The sequence below is a fragment of the Gymnodraco acuticeps genome, unplaced genomic scaffold (assembly GCF_902827175.1).
Source record: "Gymnodraco acuticeps unplaced genomic scaffold, fGymAcu1.1, whole genome shotgun sequence".
NCBI lineage: Eukaryota > Metazoa > Chordata > Actinopteri > Perciformes > Bathydraconidae > Gymnodraco > Gymnodraco acuticeps.
Window position 1 is genome coordinate 1,988,176 of NW_022990939.1, and position 26,813 is coordinate 2,014,988.

At 39.1% G+C, this 26,813-nt stretch overlaps 2 protein-coding genes across 2 annotated transcripts; both read left to right on the forward strand.

The window, feature by feature from the left end:
- Positions 1-1,126: 1,126 nt before the first annotated feature.
- Positions 1,127-13,502, forward strand: LOC117558300 (solute carrier organic anion transporter family member 1C1-like). The gene is made up of 15 exons (XM_034234374.1): positions 1,127-1,620; positions 2,012-2,106; positions 3,191-3,332; positions 3,736-3,868; positions 4,651-4,775; positions 4,890-5,036; positions 5,352-5,450; positions 5,820-6,071; positions 7,115-7,279; positions 8,072-8,267; positions 10,186-10,351; positions 12,004-12,188; positions 12,395-12,459; positions 12,579-12,696; positions 13,289-13,502. Exons 2-15 carry the CDS (start codon positions 2,056-2,058, stop codon positions 13,500-13,502), a joined length of 2,058 nt encoding a protein of 685 aa, XP_034090265.1. The 5' UTR covers positions 1,127-1,620; positions 2,012-2,055.
- A 3,222-nt stretch (positions 13,503-16,724) lies between these two features.
- LOC117558292 (solute carrier organic anion transporter family member 1C1-like) lies at positions 16,725-25,984 on the forward strand. Its single transcript, XM_034234367.1, has 15 exons — positions 16,725-16,826; positions 17,388-17,524; positions 18,622-18,763; positions 18,897-19,029; positions 19,116-19,219; positions 20,512-20,658; positions 20,784-20,882; positions 21,489-21,722; positions 21,842-22,006; positions 22,874-23,069; positions 23,205-23,370; positions 23,987-24,171; positions 24,498-24,562; positions 24,911-25,028; positions 25,153-25,984. The coding sequence occupies exons 2-15, from the start codon at positions 17,423-17,425 to the stop codon at positions 25,655-25,657; spliced, it is 2,361 nt and encodes a 786-aa protein (XP_034090258.1). The 5' UTR covers positions 16,725-16,826; positions 17,388-17,422; the 3' UTR covers positions 25,658-25,984.
- The last annotated feature ends 829 nt before the right edge of the window (positions 25,985-26,813 follow it).

Consider the following 26,813-nt stretch of genomic DNA (forward strand, 5'->3'; position numbering starts at 1 on the left):
ACACTTTATACTTACAGTACTGGACATGTTATACTCATTATATACTGTATACAATATGACCAAGAATGTGAGACAACTTTATAGAAATTCATATCACATCTGTTACTGCTGCCATTTGTCATACTTTGTTAAACTCACAAATAATAAAGTTCCATGACTTCAGTTGGGAACAAAGACCACACCTTATATCCCCAAGGCAATTTCCCATCCAATAGGTGTGCTATATAGGTGTGTATAACCCTTTCTCCTGTTTGTTACTCCCTCTTTCAGCACAAGAACCAGAGGGGGATTCAATGGAGCCTGAATACCTGCACTGAGACCCTCACCCTGCACCCTGAGTCTCAACTCTCAGTGTTTTTCAAGCCTTTCCCTGTTTTTTTATATTAAGCTTTCCCAATGGTGTGGTTTTCGTTTTGTGAAAAAGTGCAAATGCAGTGTTTGTATATAATTACCTCACATATTTTTTTGCTGTTGGTTGTGAAATTGCTCCTGCTGACTTGAGCCAGCCATTTTTTCCTCCGCTCTGTGTCAGTGGGGAAGCCATACATTCGTACTCCTTTCTCGGAGCGATTTGAGCATCCCCAGGCAGCACAGCAAACCAGGACAACACGGAGGAAAAGGCACAGACAAACTGCATGATATGCTATTCAATGTTTATTGAATTCCATGTATTTGCAATGGATGTTCCTAAAACAACACATTTAACATCATCATGCTGCTGCTGCTGCTGCTGTGTTGTGAACCGAGACACAGGATGTAGGACCCAAAAGCAGGACTCGGAGACAGTTGTCCAAAAATAGAATGTTCTTTAATAACAAAAACTAAATCAAAACCACTGACTTTTGTTACTGTATCCGTTTCATTTCTGCATCAGCCACTGTTCAAAGAGGATAAATAAAATGACATAGTATTAATTAAACATATTTAAATATGACCTGAGCAACATCTTCTAGAATCAATGTTGTCAAGAAGAGGCTAGGACGTTGAATAAAAACCTATTTGTCTCAACAGAAACTCCTCTCCTGTAATTTAGAGTGTGAGCAGGATACTCTCCCACTTGCAGCCATTATCACCGAGAAAAAGCCATTGTTACTGACTATCAATAGGACAGGAAGACTTTCATCAGGCCTAGGAAACACCCAGCCCTACAAAAGCTGGATTTCTCCAGGAGAGGAAGCCATTTCAGTCTTTGAAAAACTGCACACCAACAGGCTTGTAAAATAAGCTTTGAGCAGCTTCACGCTGATGCTGTTTGTTGTGCGTACAAAAGGATGGACATTTAGAAGGCTTGTGATGTTCACAGAGGAGGATGTGTGAGTGTGTGTTTGCACGCCGTGAACCTCTGAACCTTCCTGTGCTCACTCATACATCCCAGTGGACGTTACCTGACCAGAGCAGGGAGTTTTAGGTTTTTGCGCGTGCGTGTCTGTGAGCGCTGGAGGAGGGGGGGGCTTTTTATTGACATGATCAACAAGTGCACATGAGTGCGTTACTGATAACAGGTGATTCACTAGTTTGATAAGGCTCTTGCTTTAAGCACAAAGTCCTGCCAGGTACATCGAGCCTTCAGCCACTTCACCAAATCCCTTCCATCTCTCAGAGGACCCCTGCTGCTCTCAGGTAAACACTTTTTCTGCTTTTTCACTTCTTATTACTCTGAATTGTGGTTTTCTTTAACATGCACTGAGAAAACCTTTTCCTTTTGCATTTTTTTAACTGAATAACTGGTATTTTGTTGGCACTGTAATCAGAAAAGTGCAAACAAATAAATAATTTGGTGGTAAAAGTGGCAAAAGTTCTTTAAAATATATTTATAATAGTAAAATATGGTATGTTGGTGACTTTTTTTGTATACATTTACACTTTTACAAATACTTATAGGGAACTCTGTCTGCAGACATTTGTAAGAAAAAAGTAGTACATTTTAAAGGAATCAATTTGATCTAATCAGATGAAATGCAAATGTTTTGCCACACCTGTATGTGCTTATAATCTTGGTGTCCTCCTGCAGGTCCTTGTGTTTCTCCTTCTATCTGTTGACCACGCAGCAGCAACATGAGTGTGGACTCCCAAAAAGCGCGTAGAGCATGTTGCTCCAACCTCAAGGTTAGTAAAACGCTTAAACCGTGTTTCCCAGTATTGCAAAGTGTCAGAAGCCATAGATGGTTGTAATCAACCTCTGATAGGGCCAAGTTGTGAAACGTCATTATAAAATATTTTTCTCTAACCCTATCTCTTTGTATTTATCTTGGGTTTTTCATTTCTGTGTCAGTACTACAAATGCTTTTTCCCTTGACCTGCTACATTTTGAGGCTTTGAGACTAAATCAGAGTTTGAGTCCATTTAAAACGTTTTGTACTAGTTAAGGGAAGGAGATTATAGCTGATTTTGCGTGTAAATGAGTTTTAAAGAGCGTAGATAAGGCTTGTGATTGCCATTTGTTGGCAATATATTGTCAAAGTTTATCACGCTTAACTGATGATATGAGAAAATAGCAAATCAGTTGCATCTAATATTGATTGATACATTTGTGTGTGTAAACTTTTATCTTTGGAGCGTTATCTGTTCTCCTATCCTAATCACAACATTGTCTATGACCTACAGACCAGTGCAAATCCTTTTTTAATCTTTAACCATCTTTGTGTCAAGGCCACTTACAAGTAGGTTTTACTTGTGAAGCTAACAAGCTCTTAAAATGGGTCACGCTCATATTTGACTGAACTTTTGACTAAACTTGCTTCTGTTAAGTCTCAACACTTCAATCAACTGTACTGTATTAATTTCACTTGACCCAATGTGGTGTCAGCATTGTTCTGTTGATTACATTTCAACCAATCTAACCTGAGTAAAAGTAAATGCAATCATCTATGTTGCAAGAAGGTGTGAAGTACTGCAGGTCTTCCAAATGTGTAAGGTCATGAAATGAGTCAATCTGTTAATGGTCACCCTTTCCAGTTATGTAAGCCTTAAGGAATACTTTGATCCTTTCATTGGAATGAGCCCAATTCAACAACCTTTTATTGCATTGCTTGTTATGCAACGACAGGTTTTTAATCCTCTCACACGGAAGTCTTTTAGGAGAGAGGATTACTAATCATTTAACTAAAATATTCTCACCCCTTTTCTCCAAACCTTGTCAAGTCAAACTCCTAGAAAGGAATATTAACATGTTTTCTGTTTGTGTTTCCAGCTCTTCCTGGCCTCTATGGCATTTGTATACTTTTCCAAAGCCTTTGCTGGCGCCTATATGAAGAGCTCCATCACCCAGATCGAGAGGCGCTTTGATATCCCCAGCTCCCTCATTGGGGTTATAGATGGCAGCTTCGAAATGGGTGGGTAACATTTTTAATCTATATATTTTTTAAGACAAAGTTTTAAAAAAAAGAAAAAAACGATTAGCTACATCATGGTAAATAATGACCTTTGAATAATAAAATGTAGACATTTGGATTTATGTAATACAAGAATAATCCTTCCTGAAAGAAAAAATGGTATAATCCATATAAAAAACAAATACATTTTAAGACAAACACTTTCGTTTTTTTACTTAACTCCAAATAGTTCTACACTGGTATTTCCTTTGTTTTACTTTGTTTGATTTGTCCACCACTGGTAGCTTCACAGTTAGCGTACTTACATTAAAATGGTATCGATCTAAACTTAAAAATATGCATAATTTCCAAAATGTATATTTCTTTAACGGTCAAGTGATTTTGTAATTCTTCTTCCCCCCAGGTAACCTGTTGGTGGTCGCCTTTGTGAGCTACTTCGGTGCGAAGATGCACCGCCCCAAACTGATCGCTATTGGCTGTGTGATGATGTCTGCAGGATGTTTCCTCATAGCCCTGCCTCACTTCCTGCAGGGAATGTTAGTATCTTCTCTTTCAACATCATTGTTTATTTTTTCAACTGTGGCCTGATGATACACATTGTTAATTAAAATCAAATTATGTGGGTCTTTGAGGCAGAGACACATTTACTTGAATGGGAAGACTCAAATAATTTATATAATTCAGGGTATTATATAAAGGACTGAAACCTCCCCTTGCAAAAAACAAGATGGAAGCCAAGAGGTGTATAATGTCATAAAAAAACAAGCTATTTTAACTTTTTCTAATGTGTTAGGATTAGCCTTTTTTTTCTTTTTTCTGAGTCCTGTGAAAATGAGTAAAAAAAACTCAAAGTAAAAAAACAAAAACTTTGACACAATGTTATGAAACAAGAAAGGGTTAAGAAATAATACATGACCCGGCTTAGTTGTGTTGTGTTTTGACGCCAACAGTTAATAATTTCCCACAAAAATCTTAGATAGTTTTCTTGATTAGCCGTTTGGTAATCCATCCTTAGTTAGCACCCCACTGGCCATTTTAAAAGTTGTTGTTGGTGCTGCTATCCCATATTCAGCCCCAGTAGAGTGCTGCAGCATGGTAAACTAAACATTAGACTTCTTCTGAAATATTCTAGTCTGCCCTAAAATACATTTTAAAATAATAATAATGTGTCTGCATGTGTATGAGCTAATTGTGTATACTAACCACGTTACATGATTTTATTGAAATTATATTTATATTCCCGTTTTCTTTTCTTTTTTATATGGTCCATTCAAAATGTAGATGTGTAATGTTAAACACTTTTTTGTATAATTTCCAGGTATAAATATGAGACCAGTGTGTATCACAATAGTGATGTCAACAGCACTGAGAGCTTCCTGCCCTGCCTGTCCAACCACAGCCTGGCTGAAGCCGATAAGATGCCCGATTTAGAGACCAGAACAGGTAAATAGAAAACATATATGAACCCAAATGCATTCATAATTACAAGCATCAGGTTAGCTTAATTAAAAAAATCCAGTTTCATTTCACATTCTGACCCCAGTTTCCCTCCCTCAGCTTGTGAAAAGGCAGCCGGCTCCTCCATGTGGATCTATATATTCTTAGGAAACATGCTGCGTGGAATCGGAGAAACTCCCATCATGCCTCTGGGTATTTCCTACCTGGATGACTTCTCCAGAGAAGAAAACACTCCTTTTTATTTGGGTTAGTTACGTTTTACCTTCTAATGTCTATGAGCATTTGGATGATGTTGTACACGCAAATAGGCGCTTTTCCCTCCACCTGTATTTATTTAAAATTTGTATTTGCACATTAAAATGACCTAAATGGTAAACTGCCTAATGGAGTTCAGAAATGACACAAATAAATAATATCTAAATGTGACAAAGTGCAATGTCCAGCCTACTTCCTACAAATCCTATTAATCTCGGTTGTTGGTGTTCGTTCCTTTTTGTGTGTTCCTATCCTGTATTATTTGCATAAAAATGAAATGTTCCCTTTGTTTTCCTCATTCCCCAGCCTGCATCCACACAGTGGGAATCCTGGGACCGATGTTCGGGTTCATGCTCGGGTCATTCCTTTCCAAGATCTACGTGGACATTGGATCTATGGATTTAGGTACACAATATCAGGGAAAAAACATGATGTGTTAAAGTGGCACAACACGCAGACTATGGCAGGTTGTTCTTACCCATAAAGTCCTGGTTATCCTTGATTGATAAGACACATATTCAGACCTATGACACATAACCTCTCTGTCCAAATCCGGCAAATCCTGCAGCAAAACAGCTAACCCCTTTCTCTGTTTGAACCTAAGAGAGGCTAAATCAGACTCAGTTTTGATTGTGTTGACATAGTAGTTCACTTTTTACTGCTCTGATAAGCGCTGTTGACAGACCCTAATGTCTAAGCTGACCGAAACAGTCCAGGGTTACAGATTAAAGTCGTATACACACTTAATAATCTTTGCTCATCTTCCTCTCCCAGACGCTGTCACCATCAACTATAAGGACTCCCGCTGGGTGGGGGCTTGGTGGCTGGGCTTCATAGTGACCGGCGTCGTGATCCTGCTGTCCAGCATACCCTTCTGGTTCCTGCCCAAGTCTCTGCCCAAAGAGGGGCAGGAGGAGAGTAAAGGCACAGAGCTGAGCACCGTGACCGAGCAGGAGAACTTCCTGCCAGACGAAACCCAGGATGAAGAGAAGGAGAAGCCTGTTACGTTTCAGGAGCTGGCTAAAGGTACCATCCATCAGTTCAAAACACTTTAAAGCACAAGTGTTGATGTTAGATCAATTACCCAGATTCAACTCTGTTTAAACATGTTCCTAAAGTGCTTTATTTGTATCCTACTGCCTGTTTTGCAGCACTTTGCTCTCTTAAAGGTTACTATGGTGATTTACTTTTCACCCACACATACTATAATCTGCTTTTGAGGACAGGTCATCACATATAACTTAACATAAATTCCAAATCTTAAACATTTCTTGATTCTCTTACACTTTTGTAATCACCTATCTATGATTAGCAGAACAACTCTACTACCTCTAAGATTTCAAACAGAATCAAATGTGTTACTCTGCAGATTTAGTGTTTTAGGGCTTGTGATTAATCATTAACCAGGTATAAGACTAGACAAACCAAAGCCCAGACCTGTTACCTTCATGCAGTCCGGGCAAGAGTTGAATGACTCTTCAGGGCAGAGAAACATGTGGAAACAGTTACCTAAAGGCCGGTCATGCCATAATAAATTACACAACATGATGTTCTAACAGTATTCACCTTTTAAAAGTCATATGACCTCTGAAAAGCAGCAAAAGAAAATGGAAACGTGTGACAATTTACTAGAAAAGTTAATAAAAATAGACTGTAAAAACTTAAACTTAATACGTTTTTTAAAGATATATTGAGGTTATGTTACATTGCTGTTAAATATGTGTAAAATAAATCTCTGTTGCTGAGTTTTGACAAGTAGACTTAGAGTTAGTGATGTAATCAAATTATAAGAGGAATTTGTAATGAAGGTAAACGTGAAAATATATAAGCATGCCTTACTTCATATATTTGTATAAACATTTGTGCTGTGAATAGACTTGAATAGTATTGATTTATATATAGGTATAAATCTAAATCTAATTTAAAAACACCTATCTATATACAGATATTTCATTCTTACAACTGCTGCAAGGAAAGGCACATTTTACATTCCTTTCAGCAACAATCATTGAGTCAATAAAACTACTTTAATTTAATGCTACAATCTTTTGTTATGATTTCTTCACCAGATTTCCTTCCATCTTTGAGGAGGCTCTTCAGGAACACCATCTACGTGCTGATGATTCTCACATACCTGGTTTCTGTCAACGGCTTCATCGGCATGATCACCTTCAAGCCCAAGTTCATGGAGCAGATCTACGGCCAGTCAGCCTCTAAAGCCATTTTCCTCATAGGTACGGCAACATCTGACCTCCATTCACTTTGCACTCGCTGGCCCAAGGGCAATGAAACAATGATGTTATTGAAGGGAAGTGTGATTGCGATAGATAAAGTTGAAATGTATCCACTACTGTAAGTGGCACGCTATGTGCTTTCCCTTTGAGTGGGTCTGTAAAGAAGCACTCTGAGCTATAATTAGCTTTTTTATGACAGTTTACTTACATGGCAAGCTGAAAGAATTATTATCTGTATATTGATAGTTAAAAGTCATTGTTAAACAAGCAACTAACATTATGTAAGTTAACATTAGACTGTTTTTTTCTTTTCCTTTTTGGATCACACTTCAACTTCAGTGTACATATACATATGTAGTTAAATAGTTTTACAGAGTGGTCCGTCTTTTTTCTTTTTCTTTTTCTTAACAAAACAACAACAATAAGCACACATGAACATGGGGTGTTTTCTTTTCAATATAAAATATTGACGGTATAGATCATTAAATAAAAGATTCAAACAGTTAAACAAAAGAAGGGCGTATCGGGGTAATATACGCTTTCCATTTCTCTCAAATTTCCTCAAATGTAAGTTCCTGGAGCCTCATAGAGAAGGTTATTCTTTCCATTACAAAGATTTCATAAATTATATCGTACCAATCATCTATAGATGGGCTTTTTGGTTTGAGCCATTTCTTTGTGATTCATTAGACTGTTTTTATCACATTATGGCATGACCTTTTGATAAATATTAAACGTTTTTATTTTATAGTATTTCCAGTGTATTGATAAGACATTTTTCTCTGCGTCCAGGTGCAATGAACCTGCCAGCAGTAGCTCTGGGGATCATCACTGGAGGTTTTGTCCTGAAGCGTTTCAAGCTGGGTGTGATGGGCGCGGCGCGGCTGGCCTTCGGGGCGTCCCTCGGGTCTCTTTGTCTGCTGACCGTTCAGAGCTTCCTCCGCTGTGACAATGCAGAGGTGGCAGGTATAACCGCCTCGTATCAGGGGTGAGTAGCATGCAAACTATCCAAACGTTAAAGTAAGTAGATTTACTGGATTTTCTTATCGCTCAGTCATAGTTTTTAGGTAGCACCGACACACCAGGGTCAAACGACAATGTTGGAATTGTAGGATTTCTTATTAAAGGGGCCCTATTAGGATAATTTTCATGTGCCTATTTATATATTTGGGCCTCTACTTTGACATGTTTACATGCTTAAATGTAGAAGGCGTCTAATGGAGGCGTTTCAGTCAGGGTGTGGCCCATCTTGTGTGTGGGAGAAGAACTTTTGGATTTTAGCCTTTAAAGACCATTTACATGCAACAAAACCTATAACACACTACAGGAAAGGGAAAAGCCCAAAAAAGTATGAAAGCGCACTTTTAATATTTTTCACTCAATGAATAAAAATGTTGAGGGCCTAAACATGTTCTGAAACGATATCTATTTTGGCAAAACATGGAATACATTTGACTTATTATAAGGTTAATGTATGGCCGTGTGCATAATGAACAGTGCCACCCAGAACACAGCCCCGTATGTACGAGTGTTCTACCTATATGACATTTCGTGATTGTAAGAAGCACGTAGAGACGACAAAAAAATCTATTTGAGGTACACCTTAAAGGTGGGGTAGGAAAGTTTGAGAAACCGGCTCGAGATACACTTTTTGTTATATTCCATGGAATGCTCTTAACATCCCAATAGCAATGAATATCTTAAGTGCTTTGACAAAAAATCCATAAAAAATGTCATCTGTGGAAGCCGTAGAACTGTAAAAAGCACGACCAATCATTTTAGCCGGCCCGGCTAAAATAACTGGATGGCCTACCTGCCTGTCAGCCTTCCATCTGAGGACAAACCTATCTTGTGCCCTCATTGGTCATGTGCGCGTTTGTGTGTGTTGGAGGAGGGGCTCTGTAAGGAAGCGCACTCGAGCTGGTTTCTCCAAAATTACCTACCCCACCTTTAAACCTAACAGGAAGTCGGCCATTTAGATTTTTGCTTGTGTTTTGACCATTTGAGGGTGCCGTACATTAACAAACTCCTCCTACAGATTGACCAACTTCAAATGTTGTCAGTACTACAATAAGACCTTGACGTTTTAAAAGTTAATGAAACTTCTAGTCTCCATGGAACCAATGTGGTGGTTTGCGAATATACGCCTTTGACAGAAAACAGGAAGTTGATTATCGGCGACGATGAGCGTCGGCATGCCCTACTGAGATTGGTGTGTGCCGCACCGTCGGGTCTTTTCAGCCGGGCCGACGCCTTTTCGGCCGAAAACCAGCCGATTCAACATTGGCCAAAGGCAGTCGGCAAAATAAATCACTCTGATTGGCTGTTCAGCTAGCGAAAAGGAAGTGAGGGACACAAACAAACTATTAAGAAGGCAAATCTGAGATCTCATTTAACTCCAGCTCTCGACACAGGTTCGGGAAAGCCCCATGAGCTTCTCGTTGTAGAGTGAAAATGGAACGCACACGCTATTTGTTGTTTGAATATCACGCAGTCTGTTCTTCTTCTCTCGGTTATCACGCAGTCTGTCTTCCGGTTGTTGTCTCTTTTGAATGACGAATACACACTACTGCCGCCTGCTGGTAAGGAGAGTTATTGCCACTCACGCATGCGCAGTTCGTACGTGCTTCTTGGCCGTCGGCTGAAGTCTTTGCGGTGTGTTCCAGTGCGACACATGGCCAAAACGCAGAGACGCGAGGTGACGCAACAGTCGGGGTCCGTCTGTGTCAGTTCTTTGTTGTCAGATTGGTGTGTCCGGGCCTTAAGGTACGATCAGGGTCCCGGCCTTAAGATGTTGTAACCCACCATGAAATGGGCCAAATTTGCAACTGAAATGTTTTCCAGAGTTAGGGATGATATGACCCGTTTCCCCTACTCATGCATCTTTTCATGTCTGTGTGCTCCAGTGGTCCTCAGCTGTCCTATGACCCACAGACCTTGCTGTCCCAGTGCAACATGGGCTGTTCCTGCTCCATGAAGCAATGGGACCCGGTGTGCGCCTACAACGGGATGACGTACGCCTCGCCCTGCCTGGCCGGCTGCCAAACCTCCAGCGGCACCGGCAAGGAGAGGGTAAGACAGCACGTTGTATTTAAGACTAAAGGCACACACATAAACTGCAAATCAAAGAAAAATAGATCTTCGTACTAGTAAGTGGACTAAACGTCTTGCAGACATTTGTTAAAGAAAAAACTGAAAATCTGAAAAAAGTTATTCTTAGTTTATTTAGTTTTTTCTGGGTAATGACCAACGTTTTTTGGGCAAAAGACAAATGTAAATCCCTCCTAAAGAGAAAAAAACTGTAGATACATTTTTTTTTTAAAACTACAGAAATATGCAAACATTTTTTTAACCTCTTCTACACCGCACCCCCAATACCGGGGGGGGGGGGGGGGGGAATGCGTCATCTGCAGGAAACAGCGTCTGAGCTGAGGGCATCTTAATATTCAATAAACTATGAATGTTTTATATCCATGTAACGGGAAGAAACTCAGTGATCTATTTTTTTTCTTTTTTTCTTTTTAAACCCACAAAGCTAGCGCCAAGCCTCTGAATTAGCTACGAGCGAAACAATCTTAAGGCCGTTAGCACAGAACTCTAGCTACACTGATCGATATACTTATTGGATCTGCACAAACAAGCTTAGATCACACCCGGAGAGTCCACAGATTATAGAAATATAAGGATCATCACTGAGCGATCAGAACTCGTGACAGGGGAAGCAAATACAGATAACACACGAGTAGCTTCTGGTAGCAAAACACGGAGATATCCACACCTTAGCTGTTATTCTGATCAAAAGTCGTGTTCAATGGCATTAAAACGAAAAAAAACGCGGCTGAAGGTTAATCCATAGGTTATAGCAATGTGTCTGTCACTTTGAAAAAATTATTGATAATCCATAATTCCATTTTTATGCAAAAATCGGAGAAGAAAAATTAGCTGCTAATGGTAGCCACCAGAGGTTAGCGCAGCTTCCGGTTTTTCTACGCGTCTCTCCCACGCCTTATTTGGTAAGATGTGTGTGTATGGGGGACTTTCCCTCGATTCCATTGGCTCTGACGGTTAGAAAGAGATGTCAATCAGCAAAATCAACCAAGGGGGGCCAGAGATATGGAAAATCCACCCAAATGACCCCAGAAGTGTTTTGTTTTTTTGCTAAACCACTCTAAAAAGATAAAATGTCTCTTGTTTTGCATCAATCTTGATACAGGGTACTTATTATATGTTGTACTTTGGATTCCTAAAGCTTTTAGTCTACCTTACCATCATCTCAGGGTAGTTTTCACTATAGTAAAAAAATTGTTTGGACGGACACTATAATTTACAGTTTTTTTACTATGTTCAATCTGAATTTTCTTTAAAATAAAAAACATCTATATTGATTATGAGTTTTCTACATCCAACTCACAGGTTTATCATTACTTTGAGAAAAAAGATTATTAATTTAATCCTTTTAGAAGGGAAGATATGGTCATTTGTTCTGGGAATGTCATTTTCGAGCCTGAGACCTGAAAAACAGGCTCAGTGCTTAACAGGTTAAAGAACAGAGGGTTTATATTAACATAAATCAGTAAAATGTAGGTTTAAACAGTGATAAAGCTGGTAAACAAGAAGCTAAAACCCATTCATTTCTTGCATAATGTATTTGACAAGGTCGCATCAAGTTCTCTTAGTCTCAGTCAAAGTTGATTCATCTCATCTCTGTTTTTTTGGCTCTTTAGGTGTTTCATAATTGCACGTGCACCGGGGAGTTGATGACTCCTGGCATGAACATGTCTGCAGTGCTGGGCCAGTGCCCCAGGATAAGCAACTGTGATTACATATTCAAAATCTACATGTCTTTGTCCGTCCTGGGGTCTTTCATTTCCGCCTGTGGAGGGACGCCGGGATACGTCGTACTGCTCAGGTCAGAGACTAAAGCTACAGGAACTCACCACTGTTATGGCTGGGTTTAACTATGCCTTGCAGTGTTTCAGTGATATGTGGCATATGCACTGATTATGTGACGTTTTTATGTGAATTGCCTGTAAAAAGATTGTAGGAAATATTACTTCTTGTGTTTTCTTGAAGCTAAAGTGCTGCTGTCTAATATGATTATGTTTGGGCATCCAGGTCGATACAGCCAGACCTGAAGTCACTGGCTTTGGGTATGCAGACTCTGATAGTAAGAACTCTTGGTGAGTATTGAAAATACATAGGGTTTGAAAAAAATCATGTTAAAAGTGTTAGCTTATACTGAAAGCAATAATGAGTGAAATCAACTCACAAGCGCATGTGACCTTTTGTGTGTTTTCAGGTGGGATTCCTCCTCCTATATACTTCGGAGCACTGATTGACCAGACATGTTTGAAGTGGGGGTCCAAGCAATGTGGAGGCCGTGGAGCATGTAGGATTTATGATGCTGATGCATTCAGGTACACTGCAACTAAACTCTTATTGCTAGAATATTCTGCCTTGAGGAAGATGTTGGTTAATAATTTTTTTTAAAGTCTGTTGTTACTTAAAGGTCCCATATTATAGTATTTTTGAACAATATATTATAAGTCTCAGATATATACAAAACATGTCTCTGAAGTATTTGGGTTGAAATACCAAACAGGTCATGCATTGTAGCATCCCATAATCCCCTCTGTTTCAGCCCTGTTTCAAAAGTGCTGATTCTGTATCTGTAGCTTTAAATGCTAACGAGCATTCGCTGGCCACGCCCCTCTGAGAGATGATTGGTTTAAAAGAACACAATGGTCCTCTAGGAGGAGATTCAAGTGATAAGGTGGGTGGGTATTACCTTGGTTGGCTAATGGTTACACAACCCAAAAAAACATTGTGACATCACAAATTGGCCAAAATCTGATCAGCTCATTTTCAGACAGGTTTTTATATGGATCAGGACAAAAAGAGATAATATTTTTTCCATTTTTAGTGTATTTATACACAAAGATCTAATGAAAAGCAATTTAATGAAGTAAAATAATAATTACAATGTGTTCCAATGTGCTTTAATTTCAGGATTACGTTCTTGGGCTTGATTACTGGACTCTACTTCCTGTCCAACATCCTGTGGGGAGGACTTTATTGTACAATTGTCAAGACACACAAGAAGTCAACACTAAGGAATCAGGCCAAGGAAAACGGACTGGATGGTGACAAGTCGGGCAATGGACACGCCAACATCAGCATTGTTAAAAACAAAGAGGACGCGGACAATGAGAGCACTATTTAAGATTTGGGAGGACGGCGACACCGTTGTATAATGCAGGTGAACGACACAGTGCTGTGAAGCCTCCATACTGGACCAAATGCGGTCTTGGTACATTGCCAGCACTCTTTGGTCTTCAACAGCACACACAGACATCGTTCTGAAATATCCACTGCTGTTTGTTCTCTAGAAAGGTCAAAGTTCCTCACTAATGCTTAGTTTGAATTAAATAAAAACAGCCAAAAGTCATGGAATGAACTGCAATCGGCACACATTGAGTTCATTTTCAACTTCAAATCAGCCAAGAAAATAAAATGTTCATTTGTTATAATCATATTTTAATCATTATAATAGTTGGCTTTTGAGCTGTGTCCATTTATACTTGAACAGTAAAAAGTCAGGTTATGATAGTAATGTCTCGTCCTACAACCTTAAATTCAAAGGGATTTATGTATATTTACATGATACAGTATGTACAGTGTATAGTTTTAAATACTCATACAAGACAGAACTGTAGTATTCGTGTTTTGTCAGTGATCGACAATTTTTTCTTTCATGTTTTCAAGTTCTTTTCACATTATTTAGCTAACCTTAAAGCTCTCTGTGGCTTATTTGCAAATGTGCTTATGACAAGAAGTTTATTTTTATATTTGTTTTATTTACAGGCTATATCTCTGTCAGATAACCTTTATACTGACTGTTGCCCCAGCGACCTTTATCTCAGCCGTATGACTCTACACACACTTCTTGTTACATCAACATTTTACATAACATTACAGGTCATGGTCGTTCATAAAGAAAAAGTGCGTTGTTAAGCTAGTATCTGGGAAAGTCCACTGAAGCTTGGACAGTGGACTAAGAGTGAGTGCAGTATAACTAGTTCTTATACACTTTAGTCATCAGTGAAAATGTATCATCATCAAATAGTTTTTATAGAGTGTTTTTGAATCGTTACTGCCTTTTTTTCTTATTTTACACTTTTGTCGATCGTCCTTAGCATATCGTTAAACATTAAAGACAAATATCCACAATTTATTTGTAAACCTCGAGTCTTTATTTGTTTTTTTTGCTGTCTTTCTTTTATTGTAACATGCTCTGCTAAGGTTGACATTCTTCTATTTTTTTTTCATTTATCAAAGTCAAAGTCAGCTTCATTGTCAAAATGTCTACATGTGTTTTACATACAGAAATCTTGAGATACAGTTTCCCGCAGTCCCACAGTGTGACACATATACATAAATGTAACGGTATGTCCTGTTACACTTTGTTGTGCCTCAATTAATTAAGTTCTACTTCCCTTTTTAGCATCTTTCAGCAAATAACTTTTTCGTTTTCTGGCACGCCACTTTACCGTTTTGCTTCAATCTCACCGGTTTTTGGTGAAAAGGCCTCAAAAACACGCAGTAAATCTTACCTAGAGCAAGTTAGCGACATGTTGAGGAACACAGTGGAACATTTAGCAACATAGTGAACCAGAGCTGAAAAATTGGACATTTCTTTAACAGGTTGCCAGAAACACTGCTAGCATGGTTAAACACTGAGGAACTAACTAACAAAAGAGGGACCCCATGCCGTAATCTCAAAAAGAAAAAAGACAACGTCCAAAAACAGATCTATAGATAACACGTGATAATAGGCAAGGTCAATGGCACCAGTCACACAGGGGTCATTCATTTTATATAATGACAGTGCAGGCAGACACACTGGATGAATTCCTTTACAATTAATTCTGGAAAAAAATTATATATATTTTGAACTTTTTAACCATATTTTCTCTTTTACAAAAGGTAAAAAGTAGGACATTTGCTGCCATGTTGCCTCACACCCTTACCTTGCTTTCTTTTAAACCTTTCCAATCACAGATTTAATTGTAAAGCATGAGCCTCAACAATCATTCTGGACTGCTTAAAGTTGAAGGTTGTTATTTCACAACCTGGTCCATCAAACTTGGACTGTGTTTACTCTGGGCCTCACCTGATGTACAGTATTTTATCTTACTTTTATTGGTTATTTGTAACCATATCATATAAAAGATTGCAACTAACATGACCATTGATTCCAATATTGTATGATCCTTTATTAGTATACCAATATGCCCCAAATGTTACAATTCAATGTTTCACATTTTCCGGGTTTCAATGGAAATTATAAAATATCTTCTGTATTTTACCATAAATGTATATTTCCATGATATCTTACATTCCCTTGATGTGTTGCACTGTGTACAGTGTGAGGTTTTACCAGCAGGTGGCACCCTACACAACTAAATATCCACTGTAAGGTACTGCATTGCCCCTGAAGGTGTCTCACTGCTTCTAATAGAACAAACCAAAACCCATCAGAGAGTAACGTTTACAAAAAATAGAAAGATTATGTTAAAATCGTGTTAAAACATAGTTCCAAGTACTCATTTGCAGCAGTTACAGTAGCTGATGTCTGAGGCTCTCTGCATTCCTGTCTAAATGCACCTGAAACTAGATACAGTGACAAAAGACATGTAAAACATTCTCACCAATGCAAAATTCTGGGGCCTATTATGATTTTTCAGAAAGAAAGAGTGGAAAACACTTTGTTCACTGTTTCTGTGCAGGAATGTGAAGGCTCTTAATCTTAATCTTTAGAATTTATAAAGGGGTCAAAGTTTATTAGGTGACCTGCTGTTAATACAGCGTTCAGTGACTCACTCTTAAAAAAGCAATCCAGCACACCTACAGAATCAGGTGGGATGATTTTATTGTGAAGGTTTTTTGGACTTTTCTTCTTTCCCATTAAACATCTTGTGAGAAAAATAATCCTGGTTTGGAGTTATGAATCTGTCTCCCCTTCACCTCCCCATGTTCTCTTGTTGCTGTCCCCCTCCTGGACTGGTTGGCATGTGTGTGGAATAAAAATGTGAGAGGCCTTTTGTCCCGCTGGTTCCACTAGCCCTCACACAGGCAGTTTGGGGAGACACATGGCTGCTTCAAGAGGAAGAGCAGAAGAAGAAGAAGAGGAGACTCCGGCCTGGAGATGCACTAGCTATTTTATCAAACTTCCTCAGTAGTTGCCTTGCAGTGATTTGTTATCTATTTTTTTTTAAATTTGAATTCTTCTGATAAGACCAGGGCTCTCTGTCTAAGATCAGGCGGGAGTATTAAAAACTAGGCTAAACCTGAGGGGGATTACTGCAGTTGTGAAGTGAAAACCCTCCTGGTTAGCTGTGGTACTTTATTACAGGTTTCCTGCCTTCTCACTTGTTCAACAGGAGGAATCAGTTAGCATTATACACCATTTTCCCTCTCTGACATGGATTCAACCCGCAGCTCCTGACGTTTACTGAGCTGAGAGAAGACGCTTTGGTTTACTCAGGTATGGTACAGCTGCTCTGTTTTCACTTTGCTGATTCAGACATGCATTTTAATATCATACACTCCTAATTGAAGTAAATAATAATAATAATAATAATAAGTCATTTTTAAACTTTCTTTTTTAAATATTACATTGTCATTTTAAGGCGCCCTTGTGACAATCTTTGACAGAATATTTCTAGCTTTGATACTTTAGTATGCAATCGATTACTGATAGAAAAAGATTGTTAAAGTATTTGATACTCTTTATTATGATGTGAACCACAAATACATCTAATTATACAAGAGTTGTATGTAATGAGTGTGTAAAAGTATGACATTTTGGGAAATATTCGTTCTAATGTTTAAGAGTCTAATGAGATTATTGATAACGTTAACCTGCAACTCTCAGTCAGAGAAGAAAACTAGCTTTTTCCCCCAAAATGTTAAACTATTCTTTTAGTTCTACCCTCAACTTTGCTGCTACTAGATTTTAACATAAGCAGTTACAAAATGGGTAAATGAATGAGTGAAGGCACTTTTTACCTACTTTTCTTTGATCGATCTATTGTTTGCCCTGCAGTGGCCAGCAGAGGTCTGCCAAGTATTGATCGTAGGATGGAGGAAGCAGGAGAGGACCTAGGTCAGATGGCCAGCCAGCAGGCTCTGTGTGACGCTGATCAGAAGACCAGGAAACGCCCTGGCATCTCCACTCTCAAGGTACTGAAGCTATCAAAAGCAGAAAAGCAGAAAGGGATATTTGTTCTGCAGCCAGGTAAAACATAGAAAACAGAGATGTAGGCACATGCAGGTACAAAAAACCCAAGACAATACATAAATACATCAACAGGAAACCACAAGTGAAAAACGAAACACCATGTGTTTCTTATTTTGAGCATTCAAACCTCAGTTAATGTCCAAAACAGTTGTATAAATAGTGGAAAGATGGATGGATCAATGCTTACAATCTGAGACACATCATCATCATGGTCATTTGAGCATTTTAAGGGATAAGCTTCCCCCAAAAGTACCTAAAATCAAGCCAAGAGATGATCTCAATGATGTTTTCAAAAATCTTGCCAGGCCACATTTGTCTCTCAGCGTATTAACTTCCGTCAAACACTTCAGTATCAGTCCTGAGATCAGCATTGCCTGATTGCAGCACGACATCAGCATGAATGAAGCATTTCTCCCAAAACACATCAATAATTTGACTCCCTACTTTTTCATTCTTCTTAGCTCAGTAGATGTAAAGCTGAAAGGCAACTTTTTAGAATCCCTATCAACAAAACTCTAACAGCCAAAAACATTGAAATATACACACTGTTTTATGAGATCTACCCAAGGTTTTTAAGAGAATTCACAGACCAAGCCAAATCAGGCTTACACTGGAAGTGAAAACCTCTGTACAACATAATACATTTCAGCAAAACATACAGGAGAATTTCAATAATCCCAGATGGGAATTAATTTATAATAAAGCGACTCCAGGGTGCCCACACAGAGAGTAAAGCCTCTGGAGGCTGTTATGAAGAAGGAAGAAACTATTAAGCTTTTTTAGTTTGTTGACTTTTGTTAAAGTGGCTATAATAATTATACTTATGATAACTATGTGTATATATATATATATATAGGTTTAAACACATTAGTTGATTGTTTACCTGGAGTAGCATAGCATTAACATTAGGAAAATGAAAGTAGATGTAGCATGAAAGTTTAATATTTATTTGATATTGACAGAAAACGTTTTATTCACAGTATACAACTTGATTAAACATGTGTAATAATGGACTTTTTTGATGACTTGTGTTTTCCAGTGGTTTATTGTGGCATTATCCTTCGCCTGCTTCTCCAAGGCTCTGACAGGAACATACATGAAGAGCTCCATCACTCAGATCGAGCGACGTTTCGACCTCTCCAGCACGCACGTTGGACTCATAGATGGGAGTTTTGAGATGGGTCAGTCTATCTTCTGATTTAACCCTTCATCTTTTGAGCATCTGATCTCTTACACTCCTGACTCTTCTTTCAGATTGATACTTTAGCTCATGATTCTCGAAATGTGCTCTTGGTTCCTGTTTCTTGGAGGTAGGCAACTTGCTGTTTCTCGCTGCGGTCAGCTATTTTGGGGCCAAGCTACATCGGCCCAGACTAATCGCTGTGGGCTGTTTCATCATGGCTGTAGGGTCCTTTCTCACCGGCCTGACACACTTCTTCATGGGACGGTAAATGCCAACAGCCTACTTTTTAGCAAAACAAAACTGGTGAAAAAATACCTTTGAATCCTGTTTTATATCTCATTGTTTCACAGCTACACATACAACACAGCCATTCAGGTTTTCCACAATGACAGTGTAAGAATTGCTGCCTGTGCGGTACCTGAAATTCAGATTCGTTCTGAAGAAGACGACAAAGGTAAGACTGCTGAATTACAACCTAATGGTCACATGGATGTGTTTATGAACACTATATGGCAAACCTCTACACATGGAGAAATTAAGCTATACTAGTTGCCGCTGCTATCGTCATTGAACAAGAAACCAGAACAGTAGCAGGAACACAGAGACGGCCTTAACATGAAACCTGGTTCGAAAACCTTAGCAACTCACTGGCTTTCTTTCAATCATCCATGGAATGCACTGATCCTGCTCTGACCTTCAAAGCCACTCACTTCCTGTGCCGTCTACATACTGCACATAGTCACTGCACTGATCCATTGGATGTGGACTACAAGGGGCAATGCAAATAAGAGCTGAAAACCAGCCGAATAAACGCCATCGTAGGTTAAAAAATAAATAATGATAATTTTGGAGGCGAGGCCGAGAATAATAATGGAAAAAACTAAATGTATTACAAAAAAATATATATTTTCTGAAATGTTGGAAATGGTACACTTTAAAAATGATGAAGTTCCTCTCAAAATAGTGGGTTTTCTTTGACCTATTTACCCCTTTAATTTCAGAAAAAGTCTGTGTTTTCAATGTTCCTTCTAGATGTGCGATTGTAAACTTGTTTTTATATGTAATATGTTTTCCTACCAACAAAGGCCCTCATATGCCGTCATGCTGAATGCTGGAAAGAGAAACAGAAAAATAATATGTTGGGCTATCAGGTCTCATAGCATCATTCAAAAGGCAGACATCTGTCCTATTTATGGAAATAAAGAAATCTAGGACACGTATTTTTTTATTGTATTTTGTTGTATATTTTGAGTAACTTCTCCTATTCTACTCGATTCTATTTCTCTGAGATGGGCTGCAGCTGAGATGTTGCTTTAGTCTTTCTATTGTTGAATCATGATTCATTCTTCTATTAACAATAGCAGATCATAAACCCACAGACGGAAACGTACTGATCCTGTTCAGAAGTATTTACAAAGGAACACAATGGAATAGATATGGAATATGAAAATCACATACAATGCAGTGCTACGCAAGCTTAAAGCCACACACAGATATTGAATTTCATTGTATTTGATTTTCTCAATAACACAAGAGCTTTGGATACACATACACCAAAGTCTTCTTTTAGAAGCAAAGATATCATGAACATCTGTCAAAAGTTATTGTAAATACACACACACACACAAGCACACACACATACACACACACATTCACAGCAATTATGTTTTTTTTGCCATGCAAAATCTCCAAAACCATCTTTGTGACATAATTAATATAATGCTTTCTTATTGTGTCTTTATGAAGCCTGTGTGAGAGAGTCTGGTTCCCACATGTGGATCTATGTGTTTCTGGGGAACGCTCTGCGGGGGATCGGAGAAACCCCGGTTACCCCTTTAGGCATCTCTTACATCGACGACTTTGCTAAAGCAGAGAACTCACCCTTCTATATAGGTAAGAAATACATCTTCATCTTGATTTTCAATTGGGGTTTGAAATGATGATAAAATATGTCCATTTCTTTACACCTTCACATAGTTTGAAGTTGTTTCCTAATCATGTGCATCCTTTAAACACAGCTTGTCTTCAGACCATAACTCTCCTGGGCCCCATGTTTGGTTTCCTCCTGGGCTCCTACTGTGCCAAACTGTATGTTGACATTGGCTATGTTGATATGGGTAAGTGTAATGCATTTGCTTTGCATGTATCATCAGTTATAGTTAGCTTCCACTCTAAATGCTAATATTAGCTTGATTAACTAGCCACCGCTAACTAAATCTGCAATGATTATTCCTCATTTCAGTAGCCTATTGCCAGATTTAGAATAATTATTGTATTTTTAAACAGGTAATCAGATTTGGTGTAGGATATTTTTTTGTTGAATGTGTCTTGCGAGTGCGGCTTTCGTTCTATATGTATGTCCTCAAAATGCGTAAATGTTTACCATTTGCTAAGCTAGTTAGCCACCTAGCAAAGCGTATAGAAAGTCTGAACTTGGTTTATGCTAAGAAAGTTGTTGTCTAAAATTCATAATTTGAATTATAAGTTAGTTTCTTTGGTTTGTCAGAACAGGTTAGTGAGTGTCTCTTTGAACTAATTTATTTGTCAAACAAAGACAATCAGTCCGCCTAAAGTGTGACAAGTATCCTACCCCTGAAACAAAATTGGGTTTCCACTATTTTCACTTCACCCAAGGAAAGTAACTAACTAGTAAGTCATTTGTAAGAAGTAAAGAATTAAACGTCCTGCTCCTGCTCACTCAAATGCTCTTTTCTGGCACCCAGAAAGTGTGGCCATCACCCCTAAAGATGCCCGCTGGGTGGGGGCCTGGTGGTTGGGCTTCATGGTGTCCTCCGTCCTCCTGCTCCTCTCCAGCATTCCCTTCTGGTTCCTGCCCCGCATGCTGCCGAAGCAGGAGGGAGATGAAGGCAAGCTGACTTCCTCACGTGAGACAATAGAGGTGACAAAGGATGCCTCCAACAACAATCACGCCATCAAGCTGACTGACATCGCCAAAGGTTGAGAGAATTCTTCTATACTTTTAATACTACATTTCAAATTGGTATTCTTCAGAATGGTAGTATGTGTGCAGGTTTATGGTCTTTGCTTGTGTTTTTTAAAAGATGTATTTCAACAGGGTTTCTCCCCTCGCTGAAGCGCCTGTTGGGAACTCCTGCCTACTTCCTGCTCCTTTGTGGGAGCATCCTGAAGTTCAACTCCCTCATTGGCCTGATCACCTTCAAGGCCAAATACATGGAACAGCAGTTTGGACAGTCTGCCTCCAGAGCCAACTTCCTCATAGGTAAAACAAAAAGAAAATGTGTATATTTAGATGCTATCTGTAGATAAACTCTCGTATGTACATCTCTGCTCTTCCCACAAGGGATTATTGCTGATTAATGTCAAACATAAGATGTATGGGTTAGCAGTAAATGCTAAAGTGTAGTCTAACAGTAACAAGTGGAGCAGTTGGAGAAGTTGTTGTTTTGACAAAAGCAAATTATGACAAAGTGCAAGGAACAGCTGTAGCAAACAAATAATGCCACCACTAAAGATTGTTGCTCTGCTAATGACATGAATAATTGTTTCCAGATCCAGTCAATACATTGTTTTTCACCGTTTGAGTCAGACTCTTTCAAAATATCTTCTTTTGAAATCCGACTTGACAAATGGCACCACCTACTGCTCACCTCAATGCACATCTCTTAAAATCGCATACTGGTTGTGGGTTTGATAAACAATTAATGTGCCGAATAAAAATAAATTATACATTTGGATGAAAACCTGGCTAGTGTCTTTAGATAAAGTTCAAGAGTCTGATATGAAGAGACTTGCTTCTTTAGGAGGCTCCACACCACTCTGGAGAAGAGTAAAACATTGCAGGAGTCATTGTTTGATTCAATCTGGCTTTGTAAGAAAAGGAGCAACAGGAACATTGTTGATCCGTCATTATGGTAGTCGTGTGAGATATTAACACTTGCTAAGAAAAGCATCAACATAACTGCGGTGACGTCATGAAGTGGCTCGGGTTTGGTCTGTGGAAAAGCAAACTGTTTCTTAAGTTGTTTACAAAGTTAAACAAATAGTTTGAACCAAGCAGCACAGAAGTAGAACATAACTACATTCAGTGGATAAGGGAAACCAGTGTCCAGTGTGGTTTTTCTTCTAGGTGTGTTGAACCTGCCGGCGGTGGCTTTAGGGATCTTCCTGGGAGGGCTGCTGATGAAGCGGTATAAACTGAGCCTGGTGTCAGGAGCTCAGATGTCCTTTGCCACCTCCTTCCTCGCCTACCTCCTCCTGCTGCTACAGTTCGGCACCAAGTGTGACAACATCCCCATGGCTGGGCTCACCATCTCATACAACGGGTCAGTGCTGAGGGTATATAAAGACGATCAGGAACCAAAATGATGGACCCTAGGAACTATTTTTACTGCCTCAAGTTACTATTCAGATTTTATTTGCAGCTAATATATAAAATATAAACCCTCTTTGCCCATCAGGACGCAGGGTATATCATCTGACAGAAGCATGCTGTTCTCAGAGTGTAACAGAGACTGTTCCTGTTCAGCAGAGGAGTGGGACCCTGTGTGCTCAGACAGCGGCATCACCTACATTTCTCCCTGTATGGCAGGCTGCATTGGCTCCAGTGGTCACGGCAAGAACACAGTAGGGATGCACACAGGGAAATTATCATTTTTTTTCTTTAAAAAAAAATAAATAATTTCATGCAGTATTACTGCCATCTTCCAAGACTAATTCCACAGAAAAACAACTCAGCAGCCACACCAAGATCTCTCCCATTTCATCCTCTCTAGTAATTCTCCTCTATCTACGTATGTGAAATATTTACTTTATCAAACCACTTACAATATATCTTTCTCAGTTACCAACTATATTCTATTTATTTGACATTTTAAACACATATTATTTTATTATTGTCCTAAATTAATAAGTGTTTGACAATAGTAAGGTCCCATACGTCAGCATTTTTTTTACTTTATCCCATTTTTCACCTATTTTAATGATATTATAAAACACTTTTACAAAGGTTTATTGTATGTCTTAACAGCAACAGGCAGTTTATTCAGCAAAATATCCAATGTGTTTCCATCCAAGGTCACGCAGTGTCTGTTACAAAATGCTCAAAGGTCCTTTTATCGCCCTTGAGAGTGACTGAAATGTATGATACATTTTATTTGCATACATTTTTCTGTTCTTCAAATTATAAATACATGGTTTCCAGTAAGTCATCACGCTTCATCTCAGTGTCTCTCTCTCCCAGGTCTTTCACAACTGCAGCTGTGTGTCCGCCTCCTTCCCGGCCGGCAGCAGCACGTCAGTGCGGCTGGGTCAGTGTCCTCATGCTAAAGACTGCAGCCGGAGTTTCACGTCCTACATGGCTGTGTCCGTCCTCAGCTCCTTCATCAACTCTCTGGGAGCCACGCCTGGCTACATGGTCATCATACGGTCGGTGCACCCATTTCAGAGCAGGGAATCATGATAATAGGGGAAATAAGTGCTACTGCGTAATTTTTATGATTTGAGTCTACGTAAGCCTTCTAATTATAGCTTCATATTTTTCATTCAGACACCATCAGCAGCCAAACCCTATTAAACTGTGCAATTCAGATTTAATCTCTTAGTAATACTGATACACCAATAAACACGTCATATATTGCAGTAATATACGCATATTTTTACTTTTACTATTAGGCTATTTGTTTGTTTTTTGTGTTATATATATTTCTGTGCATGTAAATGGTCTGCAATTTGGTGTTGTTTTGTCATTTCAGATGCATCTCACCAGAGCTCAAATCCCTTGCGCTGGGTATCCAGGCCTTGGCAACAAGGACTCTGGGTAAGATTTCTTTTTTTAAAGAATTTCTTACTTTAAAATTCAGACTTATCTCCTTAAATCTCCTGTGGGTAATGTCCACAGTATCGACATTTACATGTCTAATGTGTAATATGTAATTGTAAAGCGCTTTGAGCATCTGTAAAAGCGCTCTAATTAAAAAATGTAATCCATTATTATTATTATTATTATTAAAAAACATTTGTACATTTTTTGAAAAAATCAAGCTCTTCTCTGACAAATAAAGGTTTTTCTAGTTTGTGTGTGGCAGTCAAATTAAGATGGGAAATGTGAAAAAAAGGACAGAATATTTCACTCTGACTCTCACTTTGGGCATTACCTTGTCCGTAGGTGGACTTCCTGCACCTGTGTACTTCGGGGCCCTGATTGATTCCACTTGCCTAAAGTGGTCGGTCAAAAAGTGTGGGGGCAGGGGAGCATGTCGCTTGTATGACTCTGATATGTACAGGTACGCCAAACAAGGAAATAGAATGGGATTAATTTACAAATGGTTGTTTCTTCAACACCAATGCAATAAATATTTCTTCCCTTTACTACTAATAATTTAGTCCATCTTCTCTCACTATCTTCAGGACGATCTTCCTGGGTCTGCTCACGTGTCTCAGCGGTTCTTCCTACTTCTTCATTATCGCGGTCATCGTCCTCCTCAGACGACAGTTTAAGAAACCAGAGCGAGAAGCAGAGACACGGAAAACGAAACCTGTAAAGAAAAAGGATCTTGAACTTCAAGAAGCGTCCAACACCACGGTGGATCAGCCCAAAAAAAACTGTCAAGCTCCCAAAGTCTGGGTAAGAGTCACGACAGAATTGGAGGAGGGTGACAGAAAGGAACAGCTGCTCGATGGCGGACTCAACTCCACAAATATCACCCAGGAGAGGCAACAGCTCACACCCCTGACAGACATCACTGTTGAGTTCACTCCTCCTTTAAGTGAGGAAGTAACGATAGAGATGCATGGGCTGGAGTCAGAAGAGAACCTAAGAGACAAGGTTTGTGTGGAGAATAAAGCACAGGGGGACCAATTCACAGAGGACAATAAGTTAGATGAAAAAGCACAAAAAAAACAAAGAAACTGATGGACCACAAAACTGAGGTGTGGTCTCATACAAACTGAAACTGATCTAGATACGTTTCTTGAATTAGGCTCAAAGTTTACTTGGATTTTCAAGCGGAAATCGATGTTTCACCTTCTACGCTACCAGTATTTCTTTGCCCTCTTTTATGACAGTATAGAGCTGTTATATAACACTTAGCCCTGAGGAGGAAATGGGCTACCAATGATCCCATGCTCACAACACTCAAAACATTGACTTCTAAATGCACATGATGCCTGGACTGAAAAACCTCACAGAGAAAACATACTGGCTAAAATGGATGTTTTTGTCAATAAATGTCAATACCAACTGTTGTGGAATATTTTCCAAGGCCCATAACTTTGACCCAGTGTATCAGTTCAAACTGTCCTGACTGAGCACAGGCACCTGTAACCTTGGCTGCTGTGCTCTCAGTGTTCTGTCTCCCTGTTCCTGCCTGTTGGCGTCAGCTGATAGAGGTGTTATCATTCTATCTTGTTATGCAGCATGTTGATGATGCTCTCTGAACTAGCTAAATACATGGGTCTGGGGTAGAGTTCTTCAGAATTGACGTGGCAACTCTACCGTGAAGTCAGAACCTCTGACTCTTGGACTTGTGATGTGAATCCTCCGGCCGTTAACTCCAAATAAACCATCATGTGTTTGACATCAAAGCTACTGCTCCTACCGTGTCTCCTTCCTGAGTCGGTGACTCCCAGTGCATAGCTACACAGAAGTTTCCTCTACACCAACATGCTAAAGAAAGTTATGTTCCTTTGCCAGAATGTGTGACTTAAAGAGGCCCAATTTTGTTTTGGGGCTTTCGCCTTTTATGTACTGGGATTTTGTGCATGTAAATGGTCTGTGAATGTTAAAATCCCAAAGTTCCCTCCAGAGGGAGTTTCTCTCCCACACACTCCTCCCCTGCTTGAAAAATGAAGACCTTTCTGAACAGTAGAGAAGGTAAACGTGTCACAGTAGAGGCACAAAATATGAACCTGTAAATGAACATAATACGTCATCTTTATCAAATAATTCAAACACACGGTATGTCATAGTAAATTAAAAGCAGAACAATTATTTGAAATATGCTAAAAAGTTCTGTGAAGCGAAGACGAACTACATATTAGTGCAAATTAATTTAGAGCAGATATCAATG

Bases quoted from the DNA above. Each gene is read 5' to 3' on its own strand.
- LOC117558300 (XM_034234374.1), top strand. From the start codon at position 2,056: ATGAGTGTGGACTCCCAAAAAGCGCGTAGAGCATGTTGCTCCAACCTC. The intron at 2,107-3,190 runs GTTAGTAAAACG...TTGTGTTTCCAG, and splicing joins CATGTTGCTCCAACCTCAAG to CTCTTCCTGGCCTCTATGGC. The intron at 12,189-12,394 runs GTCAGAGACTAA...TTGGGCATCCAG, and splicing joins GGATACGTCGTACTGCTCAG to GTCGATACAGCCAGACCTGA.
- LOC117558292 (XM_034234367.1), top strand. From the start codon at position 17,423: ATGGAGGAAGCAGGAGAGGACCTAGGTCAGATGGCCAGCCAGCAGGCT. The intron at 20,883-21,488 runs GTAAGTGTAATG...TCTGGCACCCAG, and splicing joins CATTGGCTATGTTGATATGG to AAAGTGTGGCCATCACCCCT. The intron at 25,029-25,152 runs GTACGCCAAACA...CACTATCTTCAG, and splicing joins TATGACTCTGATATGTACAG to GACGATCTTCCTGGGTCTGC.